Below are 10,991 nucleotides of genomic sequence, written 5' to 3'. Positions count from 1 at the left end.
ACCTCTGCCATGGGGGCCAGTGGCTGGAGGCCCAGGGGGCCTGTGGTGCAGATGAGATCTGAAGGAGTTCTGCTGGAGAATATTCCCTCTTGCTCAAAGCGGACGGCCTTTTCGTCCTAGTCGTACCTTAAACTGAGGGGATGAGGCCCACCACTGCATGAAGCGTTACCGGCTTTACCAGTTAAAAAGTTAATCTCATGCAGAAACACCCAGGATAACTGGCCAAACTGCAGAGCACCCAGGGCCCAGTCCAGTTGATGCATAAAGGTACCATCCCAGGCACCTTTGTATGTCAGTCCTTCCTGTTTGACTTAAGAAAGTGGTGGTTTTACATCCCGGTTGTTGAGAATCACAGGAGCGTGCTCTCGGCCTTCGCCGCCCCCGGTATCTGCACGTGTTGAGCAGTCGGGTTTTCTCCAGCGCTTCCCGGATCCTCGCCGAACACTGGGAAGGCAGAGCACTAAACAGTGTGCTCTCTCCCCTAGGAAGTCAACATCTTGGCACACAGCACTCCGTTTAAGAAAAAAATCTGAGAAAAAAGATAAAGACGGCAAACGGGAAGGCAAGTTAGAGAACGGTTATCGGAAGTCACGGGAAGGACTCGGCAACAAGGTATCTGTGAAGGTGAGACCGAGTATCCCATGAACCAGTGTCAGGACCTGTGTCATCCCCCGTGGCAGGAGGGGCTGGCGCAGGCCCAGGGCATCGTGGAGGGCCGTGCACTCTGGGCTGGGCCGTGCCAACCACACAGCACCTCTCTCAGCCCTGCCGGCAGACCCCGTGGGCTTTGCAGAGGCTCTCGGGGGCAGTGCTGGCTGGCACGGGTACGCGATGTGTTCTAAGGAGCCAGGCAGACACGTGGACACTCCCAGGTGCACGCCTGCCTTTTACAAAGAACGCTATTAGGTTCCCAGAAGGAGTGGAGGTGAGATTCTCAGAAGCGGATAGAGCAAAGCCACCGTGGCTCGGGCCTCCTCGGGCCACGGGGAGTGACCAGATGCCAAGGTGCAGGTCATGGCTCTAGATATTTCCAGGCTCCAGTCAGCTTCGCTCTTGATAATCAGATTGCCTTAACCAGGGGTTTGCCTGGGAATCTGGGGACCCTGGGTGAGGACACAGCCATTCTGCAGAAGGTAAAGGTCCAGGGACACCTGGACTCAGCTAGTAGGATGGGGAAGACAGACGGCTCCACGTTTAAGCAGCGCTTTTGTGCTTCCAATCCACCCAAATTCTTATGACAGGAAGCTCAAGTGCATTGAAAGGAGTGAACATGTGGCTGATAGTGAATGAAACCCACACGTGTTCTCTCCTCTTCCGTTGGTTAAGGTAGCCCTGGAGGGAAAGCAATTCGCCTTGCAGTCAGCCGCATTTGATTAATGCCTGTGGCTTTTTCCTTTCAGCTTCTCAGTCCCAACTACATTTATGACGGTGAGTGCCATTACTGTTTCTGCTGGTCTTACAGGCTGTGGGTCTGGGGACAGGTCTCAGGACACACACGGGTAGCCCAGTGAGACGGGTTTTCCAAGGAGCGCTGGGCTCAGGCCGCAATTGAGTCCCATTTGTTTGTTAGGAAAGCGCTGGTGGGCGAGGGAGAGGGCCCGGAGGACCGGCGGTACTGACTCCTTTCTCCTCCAGTTCCCCCAGAATTCGTCATTCCCTTGAGTGAGGTCACGTGTGAGGCAGGGGAGACCGTTGTTCTCAGATGTCGCGTTTGTGGACGCCCAAAGGCCTCTATCACCTGGAAGGGCCCTGAGCACAACACCTTGAACAACGACGGCCACTACAGCATCTCCTACAGGTGAGGGCGGCTCACACACGGTCGGTTTCACAGGCAGGTTCCCCTGGGACTGACATCGCTGAGCCCACAGTCGCCTTCACACTGGGACACTTCCCGAGGGTCCATTCCGTGCCTCGGTGTGCAACTAAAACTAAACCTCCGCTGAGGTTCCTCGTCAGCCCTCGAGCTCCTTCTTTTCTGGACCCCGAAGGAGAGAGGTGGGGGCTGCCAGCGGGGGGCTGGGCCTCTCTGACACGAGGTGTGTTCTCTCTGTGCGGCAGTGACTTGGGAGAGGCCTCTCTGAAGATCGTGGGCGTGACCACCGACGACGACGGCATCTACACGTGCATCGCTGTGAACGACATGGGATCGGCCTCCTGCTCGGCCAGCCTGAGGGTTCTAGGTGAGCTGCACCCCTGCGCTGGAGGCTCAAGCCCAGCGCCCCGACCCCCATCACGGCCAGAAACATGAAAATAGGTCTTAACAGCCCCAGGCTCTGGGGCTTCCTGGGTGGTTGACCTCGAGGCACCGCTCACAAGGTCAGGCCTCTGACTCTGGTCACTGGGAACTGGAGCCAGCCTCTCAACTGGACTGGATGTGTTCTGTGCTCAAGTTTCCAAAACACATTCTTGTACCAGTTTCTCTCTCTGTGTGTCTCTCTCTCTTTTTTTTAATCCTCACCCGAGGATATTTTTCCATTGATTTTTAGAGAGCCTCATCCAAGGACATTTTCCCATTGACTTTTAGAGCGAGTACAAGAGAGAGGGAAAGACAGAGAGAAACACTGATGTGAGAGAAACACATGGATTGGTTGCCTCCTGCACGCGCCCGGACCAGGGCCCAGGTTGGAGAGGAACCTGCAACTGAGGCATGTGCCCTTGACTGGAATCAAATCCAGGACCCTTCAGTCCACAGGCCGACGCTCTATCCACTGAGCCAAACTGGCTAGGACCCAGTTTCTCTTTAATCCAATCACTCAGTTGACGCTTTGGCTCTAAGAGTCTAATCTAACTTGGTCGCGTGGATGTGAGTGAAAAGGAAAGGAGGGAAGGTGGTTGGCCCTGTGCAGGCTGTGTGCCTGCCTCAGACCTCACAGGCCTTCTGGTGGGCGTGTCCTCCTGTCCCCTCCACGCGCTCCAGGCACCCTTGGTGGAACCCGTGTCTCTGGTCTAAGCCCTTGCTCTCTCTACTGCCCGGCAAGGCCCCTTCCCGCTCCTCCCCTAAGCGGTGAGGCAGAACCCATATCGTAAGCCTCTCAGATTCCCCGTACGAGCACTTGGCATATGGAGATGCTCAGTGAGTATTGATTGGCCTCCAGCTGCCACGTTGCCTGTGGCCAATGTGTGATAGGGCTGATGTGGGCTCTCGCTGATCCTGTAGCTGCACCAGGTATCAGAAGTCGCTTCCAAGAGCAAAAATAAAAATCTGAACTGAAAGGTGCATTAAGTCCAGAGCTCCCTGTGTGTAGACAATAAACAGAATTGTCTTAGAACTTTTATCCCACATATATTAACGCTAAGTATCTTAACCTCGTTAAGTCAAAGAAAGGCAGTAACATGAGTTGGGGATCATGGCACAAGAAAGGAAGCCTTGAATTTGGGAGGAAAGAACCACCGACATTCTCATTTTTAAGAAATGTCACAAATTATGCAGGTGGCTTTTTTAAAAATAAGAGTCAGGAGTGAAAGCTAAGGGAGTTAAGGGAGAGTTCAGACTAACGGGGAGCGGGCAGTCATGGAGGAGGAAGTGTGTGCTTATCTCTGTCGCATAGTCCATCTTTCTTCATGCTGAGCCCAGCGCCCCTTCCTGGCAGTGAGCACCCACTCTGAGCAGCCAGGTGTGCCCGCACGTGGGGCAGCGCAGGTCTGCAGGCTGCCTCCCCAGACGCACCCGCCACACAGACCAGGCTCAGGCAGGTGCTGCTCCTCTTGCAGGTCCAGGGAGCGACGGGATCCTGGTGACCTGGAAGGACAACTTCGACTCCTTCTACAGCGAAGTGGCCGAGCTGGGCAGGTACGACCCGAGCCCCTTTCGGGAGAGCAGCAGGTAGGACGCAGCTCACTGGCAGTAGACAGTGAAGGTCAACGGTGTGAGTGCCAGTTGGGAGTTAGAGGTGTTACATTTGCAAAGCAACCTGTGGTCACCGTTCAGTACTAAACGTTGGAAGTAACAAGATGTTTTCAGCTCAGGTTCCAGAGAGAATGACGGCCCACTGCCGTAAGCCTCCCATGGATGCAGTGGGTGACTCCTGCCCTGCACCTCGGGGACCACCAGCCGTGTCCCATGCTTGGGGAAATCTGGGAGGCGTCATCCATACCATTTCTTGTAGGACTTGGTTCTCCTGTGGAGTCCAGGTTGAGAAAGGCTGAATGTGTCCCTCGGGTTCCAGCTATACATGGAGCCGTAGGCGGGTAGCAGGGGACTCCTGCCCAGACCAGGAGAAAGTGTCAGCAGAGAGGGGCTCAGGCGCGGGCACAGGCGTGGGAAGCATCCCGCCTTCTCTCCAGGCTCACTCAGTGTCCTGAAAGCTGTTCTCCACCTGATTTCCAGGGGCAGATTCTCTGTCGTTAAGAAATGTGATCAGAAAGGAACCAAGCAAACAGTGGCCACCAAGTTTGTGAACAAGAAACTGATGAAGCGCGACCAGGTCACCCACGAGCTCGGCGTCCTGCGGAACGTCCAGCACCCGCTCCTCGTCAGCCTCCTCGACACCTTCGAGACCCCCACCAGCTACGTCCTGGTTTTGGAAATGTGCGTACCCCGGCGCTCTCTCTCTGTGGCCCTCCACCTCAACTTCTTCAAGTGCTGTTTCGAGTAAAAATCGGTATTTCAGCATTCACAGAACTTCTGAAAAACATACCTGCTCTCAGACCGCAGTTTTAGAGCTTTCCAGTAACCATGGAAAGACCACTCTCATATGCGCCTTCCCACAGGAAGCGGCAAGCCAGCCCCGTCCAGGCTCCTGCGTGGTCTCAGCCAACCTGGGGTGCTCCCTGGTCCCCAAAGGACCCCAGGCCTCTGACGACACACGCCCTAGGAGGGGCTCGCCACCTGCTCTGACTGAAGGTTCAGGCATTAAGCTCAGCCCGGGGCCAGTCCTGCCCCTCAGCTCCTGCCCATCCCCACTGAGGGCCAATGAGAAGTCAGGGTGAGAAGGGCTCTTCACCGCAAGGTCACCCCTGGAGGGAGCCTCCCACCAGAGCAGCCCCCCTGGTCCCCTGCGGGCATCTCAGTAAATGGTTCAGTCGTTTCAAAAGGAGGCGTGTGACCCGAGCGCAGGGCTCTCCACGGGGCAGTTTTGTCCCTCAGGGGATGTTGGGTGGTGTCTGGGGACCTTCTTGGTGTCATACTCAGGGTGGGGGTGACAGGACACCCCAACTGTCAGCAATGCTGGCATTGGGAAGCCCTGCCCCAGAGCATCCTGGGCTCTGTGAAACATCGCGGCATTCAGCCTTGTTTAAGTTCCGATTCCTCCTTTGTAGGGGGCGTTCGTTTCTGTTTCTCATATTCCTATTTTTTGAAGAATCGGTTCGTGCCTCCACCCCACAGCCTTCAGAGGCAAGGCTGCCTCAGGACTGAGCCGCACCGGCCTGGGGAGGGGGCGTTTCCGGAGGGTCTCCCTGCCCAGGGCTGCACCGCTGAAACGGCGCCGGCCGGCCCGCTCAGCCACGCTCAGGGGCAGCAAACCTGTCAGATGGCGGAGGGAGGAGGGCAGCCCCCCCGACCCCCTCACCGAGGCTGTCATCATGTGCAAAGGGCATGTCCATCATGTGGGGCCTGGGCATCCTTTAAATCTCAGCTACTTCAGACGGTCGTTAAGGCTAAACAATGTCTAAGCATAGTCCTGGCCCCTTTGGTCGCCTGGCTGGGTCCTTTCTAGCTCTAGACGCTGAAGACTCAGAACTGCCTGTCTTCCTGGGCTTTTCCACAAGACGCGCCCGTCGGTCCTCATCAGAAATCGGCCAGCCCTCCACTTTGGGTCTAGGAGTTTCAGTGCATTCAGCCGTCATTTCTTTTCACTGGGAAACGAAATGTTTGGGCCTCACCATAGGGTTAATAGGACTTATTCTCATAACAAATTACTAGCAAATTCTCCGTGATTACTCTCCATTACCAGACAAGTGTTGATCTTCCTGTAAGTTTCTGTTTTGCAAACAGAGTGGGCACCATAGACCGATGTTCAGAAAGGCCAGGGCCAGACCACCACATCGCAATTCCCGCCTTCACTTACGAGCTGTGTGGCCTTGGGAAGTTACATACCTTCCTGTGCCTCAGTTTCCTCATCCATAAAATGGGGACAATAAAACACTCTCTCAGAGGATTAAATGAATTGGTAGAAGGTATTTAGTCCTCTGCACATGAGCAGCACTGTAGAAATGTTTTTTGTTTTTGTATATGTGTTTTGTAATTTTTAAAAGTAAATTCGCAGTAGGAAGACTTTTGAGACCATCCTGCAGCACTTACTATATTGCCTTAGTACCTGCTTACATCATCTGTAGAGCCTTCCCATCACCCATTTTACAGATGACAAAACCAAGGCTTGGGGAGGACGCACCTCATTCCCTCATTCAGCAGAGGCCCACGTTGTTTCCTCACATCCAGGAGGCAGGGTCTGAGTGGAGACCAGTGGGCAGGAGCCTCCCAGTTCCCTCTAAGGGTGTAGCTGCCCTGTCCCCCACATGCATCTCCACAGTGACATTAACACGAAATCACCTCCTGATCCAGCCGTGCTTTCGGGTGGAGGTAGAATCTGAAACTCCGACAGCACATTGACAGAGGGGACAGATGCTGTGTTTGTTTCGTATTAGACCAGAAAGGTCTTCAAAGTACAGCAGCCCCATGCTGACGGCCACACCCCTTCCTGCCTCCGCAGGGCTGACCAGGGGCGACTCCTGGACTGCGTGGTGCGATGGGGAAACCTCACCGAAGTGAAGATCAGGGCGTACCTGGGGGAGGTGCTGGAGGCCGTCCGATACCTTCACAACTGCAGGATCGCACACCTGGACCTCAAGGTGAGTGGTGCTCAGGACGGCAGCGTGTCTGACCGCGGCTCGGCCATGCGTCTGGGAGCCTCTCCGCTGGTCCTCTGAAGCCAGGCCAGGTGCCCCAGGGGGACTGGGGACACTGATTTCCACTCTGTTTAAGAGTTTGTTTTCGGTGATCTGAGTTCTTACACGTTTCGTGGGATTTTGGAAAGTCTGGCCGTTTTGCTGGGCTGGTGTGGGCTGGTTAAGTGAGGAGTAAGGAAGGGAGAGGATTGCTCTCATGCTGGGAGGGGAAAGGACCACCCAGCTTCCTACGCCGGCATATTGAACGCGCTGCCTCACACCGACCTCCGGGGAGGCTGGGCCAAGCTGCACCGGGCGGGTCTCCGTACTGCTGCCCTTTCCTCCCTCAGCGCCTGCGGAGAGCTTCACCTCGTTTTGCACGTGAACAGCTTGTTCTGGTCGACGTCACAGGTCCTGGTGAGCATCATGCCCCGGCTAACGATGGGTGTTGGGGGAAATGACGGTTGCCTTATCCTGTCTTCTAGCCCGAAAACATCCTGGTGGGTCAGAGTGCAGCCACGCCGACGATTAAACTGGCCGACTTTGGAGATGCCGTCCAGCTCAATACCACCTACTACATCCACCCGTTACTGGGGAACCCCGAGTTCGCAGCCCCCGAAATCATCCTGGGGAACCCGGTCTCCCTGACCTCGGACACGTGGAGCGTCGGAGTGCTCACCTACGTCCTTCTCAGCGGCGTGTCCCCCTTCCTGGACGACAGCGTGGAAGAGACCTGCCTGAACATTTGCCGACTAGACTTTAGTTTCCCAGATGACTACTTTAAAGGAGTGAGCCAGAAGGCCAAGGACTTCGTGTGCTTCCTCCTGCAGGAGGACCCCGCCAGGCGTCCCTCGGCTGCGCTGGCCCTGCAGGAGCAGTGGCTGCAGGCGGGCCATGGCCACGGCCACGGCAAAGGCACGGGCGTCCTCGACACGTCCAGACTGACCTCCTTCATTGAGCGGCGCAAACACCAGAACGACGTTCGACCTATCCGTAGCGTTAAAAACTTCCTGCAGAGCAGGCTTCTGCCTCGGGTTTGACCTGTCTTGAAGTTCTTTCTCATTCTCTTTCACCTGCCAATCAGCTGTTAATTTGAATTTCGGAGAGAAACACGAGCCAACATGACTGCTCCGCTGCCGTAGTGCACCGTGTGGAGCCCGCACTCCGAGCGAGCTGGCTCGGGCGGGCGGCTGCCAGCCTGCTGGGTGGAGGACCTTCTCTCACTCTGAGAGCCGAGACAGCATTGCTGTGTCACAGTCTTTTATTCAGGTTTCTGCAAAAAATAAAAAAAGAAACTTTTTTAAACGAACACACATAGAATTTTGCAAATTTAACATTTTACAAGACTCATTCAAGGAAACGAAATGCCTATGTTCAACCACTGGTGTTAACGAACAAAACAGAGACACTCCGCCTCCGGGGAAGACGCACCCCAGCGGCGGCCGTCCCTGCACCTGCTGCGGGGCTTGGCGCCCACCCGGCTCCGAGCTTCCCAGCCACCTGGTCTGTGTGCGTCTCTCAGGGACGCCAGACTGGGCTTCTGAAATGTGCATTCAACCTCAATCTTTTGCATAAAAATAGAATGAATTGTTTTGCTCTGATGAAATGTAGGCCTTACTTGTATATAAGACTGGTCCTGCCTTCAGTCTGTCCCCCCGGCCTTTCTCCCACTCCTGCCTGGGCTTCCTCTGGGGGCCAGAAGGTTCTGCCCATCCACTGAGGACATCAGGTTGGGCCCTACCCCATTGCCCCGCCCCCAAGCCGTCAATCAGATTGTTGAGCAGTATACAGTCAGATGAAAATACTGTAAATGCACTCATTGGGGGTTTTTTGGTTTTATTTCATATCATGTGCAATGTTGTGGCTTTAACATTTTATGCAACTATTTATGAAGACCTCTGTTGTACCTGTAATAAATATATAGAAAAAGCACATACTTCGTACGGTGAGCTTTATGGTTTTGTGCGTGTGTCGGGTGGGGCGGGGGGGAGGGGGGGTCGCAGCCCTGTGCCATCCGTTCAGGAGACTTGACTCTTCGTGAAACTTGTCAGTTTTGAGGACTGTAAAAAGTGATTTCATACTCTGAATATAAAACTGGATAATAGGGTAATGTTTTAAAATGTATTATGCTATTATTCAGAATGCCAAAGTATTATTTTTTTCCCCAAAATCAGTCTGGACATTTACTACTTTTTAGACTTTTTGACATTCAACTTTCTGTACACAAATTGGCTGGACGGGGAGCTTTTGGTAAGAAATACAAGCCAATTAAGCCCTCACAGCCTTGAGCTGGCGCCCCCTGCCTGTCATTGGGCGGAGTTAGCGCTGGTGTGGGGAGGCCTTCAACAAAAGATGCTGGGGTTCTGGGCACGCTTGAATTTTTCTGGATGTCTTTTTATCTTTGTTGTGTGAAATACACTAAAACAGAGGCCAGCCTGCTTCCCGAGCCAGCCAGACACCTGGGTCTTGAGCCATAAAGTGGCGTAGCTAAGCTTTGCAGCTTCCAATATATTTTATTTATTCTTTTGGGTTTTGTTTCTTGTAAAATTGTACAGAAACTTTTTAAAATAAATTGGATTCAGAACTGGATGTGTATTCGTAACCTCACAACTTTTGTTTGTGTATTGTTTCTTCTATTATTTCAGTTAAATTTTTACATTATTTTGCATGTATATTTCTTTGTACAGAGACCTTACATGTTTACACAGTATGATGTGATGTAAATATTTTATTTTGCCATCAGTTATTTTAAAAAATTAAACATATTTGCCTGAGTTTTTTGTGTTGGGCCTTTTATTTAAATGGGTCACTATAGAATCAAAAAGAGAGGTTGGCCTCTGAGGGAGAGACTGAAGATTGAGTGAAGGAGGGCCCAGCGGGGTATTCTGGATTGTACTGCCATCATGGGTCAGGGAGGGGCTGCAGGGTGGTATTCTGGGTTGGACTGGCCGCTTGTGGGTCAGGGAGGGTATTCTGGGTTGGACTCGCCACTCGTGGGTCAGGGAGGGTATTCTGGATTGGACTGGCCGCTTGTGGGTCAGGGAGGGTATTCTGGGTTGGTCTGGCCATTCGTGGATCAGGGAGGGTATTCTGGATTGGACTGGCCGCTCGTGGGTCAGGGAGGGTATTCTGGGTTGGACTGGCCACTTGTGCGTCAGGGAGGTTATTCTGGATTAGTCTGGCCACTCGTGGGTCAGGGAGGGGCAGCAGGGGGTATTCTGGACTGGGAGTCTGCTGAACATGCCAGAACTGGGAGCTGGTGAGGCTCCTGCAGAAGGTGCTCAGAACCCAAACTCAATGTATAAGCCAGAATGTCAACTCTTCAGATAGGCTACGCCTTGTCTTAGTTAGAATATCTGAGGTTCCCCGTTTCTCAATGGATGCAGACTCAGAGCAGAGGGAAGAGCTGTTGCACCTAAAATCGACGCTGCCCATGAGCTGATGAAAACGAAGCACTTGGGTTCAAGCACCAGTGCTCCCAGCAAACCAAGGGCCCTGCACCTGTGAAGACCCCACTTCACCCCACATGGCCGTCGCCTTGTCCGGGGCCTGGAAGAACAGGGCTCACATTTTCACTGCTGCTCAAGTCCTGAAGGTAAGAGGCGTGAAAGGACGGCACTGGCCCTGAGACCTAAGCCAGGGCCGGACACTGGACACTCTCTGAGCTGTGCCTCTTCCCGGTCCCTGGGAGGGGAGGGGGATTCTGGTGTAATCTGAGGAGACGGAGCATTTGCTTCCTCAGATCTCTTTCTTCCATGGGCCACTTCTTATTTACAATTCAAAAAACTGTTAGAGGGCTGGTTATCCTGGTCTGTGGCTCTCATTCTATTGAAATCCCAGCTCAGAGGCTTCCTTTGGGACTGCCTCATTTAAGGGGCATTTTCCTGCCTTCTCCCATGGAATAGGAGAGTCAAGGGTTTGCAAGGCAGTCTCTTACAAAGATCCAACAAAAATTAAGATTTTAAAACTAGTTGCCTCTTCTGCAGTTACTGCTTATAGAAAACATGCAACTCTGCTTCGTTTTTTTAAGTTTAAACCCTCTTGTACTGTATGGATAGCCAGGTAGGTACTAGACATATTGGGACTTGGGCGGATGGGATCACTTTGTAAGTTCTATAAATGTCTAATATATGCTGTGCACCTAAAACTAATATAAAATAACATGG

At 53.2% G+C, this 10,991-nt stretch overlaps 1 protein-coding gene across 1 annotated transcript in view; it reads left to right on the top strand.

The window, feature by feature from the left end:
- TRIO (trio Rho guanine nucleotide exchange factor) overlaps positions 1-9,600 on the top strand; it is a 205,763-nt gene extending 196,163 nt beyond the window's left edge. Inside the window, 8 exon segments of the mRNA XM_015567633.1 lie at positions 486-624; positions 1,401-1,428; positions 1,636-1,798; positions 2,059-2,180; positions 3,712-3,790; positions 4,328-4,528; positions 6,651-6,789; positions 7,311-9,600. Coding sequence (XP_015423119.1) covers positions 486-624; positions 1,401-1,428; positions 1,636-1,798; positions 2,059-2,180; positions 3,712-3,790; positions 4,328-4,528; positions 6,651-6,789; positions 7,311-7,865 — 1,426 coding nt within the window. The 3' untranslated portion in view covers positions 7,866-9,600.
- Positions 9,601-10,991: the final 1,391 nt, after the last annotated feature.

Source organism: Myotis davidii, unplaced genomic scaffold, assembly GCF_000327345.1.
Source record: "Myotis davidii unplaced genomic scaffold, ASM32734v1 scaffold143, whole genome shotgun sequence".
Classification (NCBI taxonomy): Eukaryota; Metazoa; Chordata; class Mammalia; order Chiroptera; family Vespertilionidae; genus Myotis; species Myotis davidii.
This window is presented reverse-complemented; position numbering and strand designations above follow the sequence as displayed.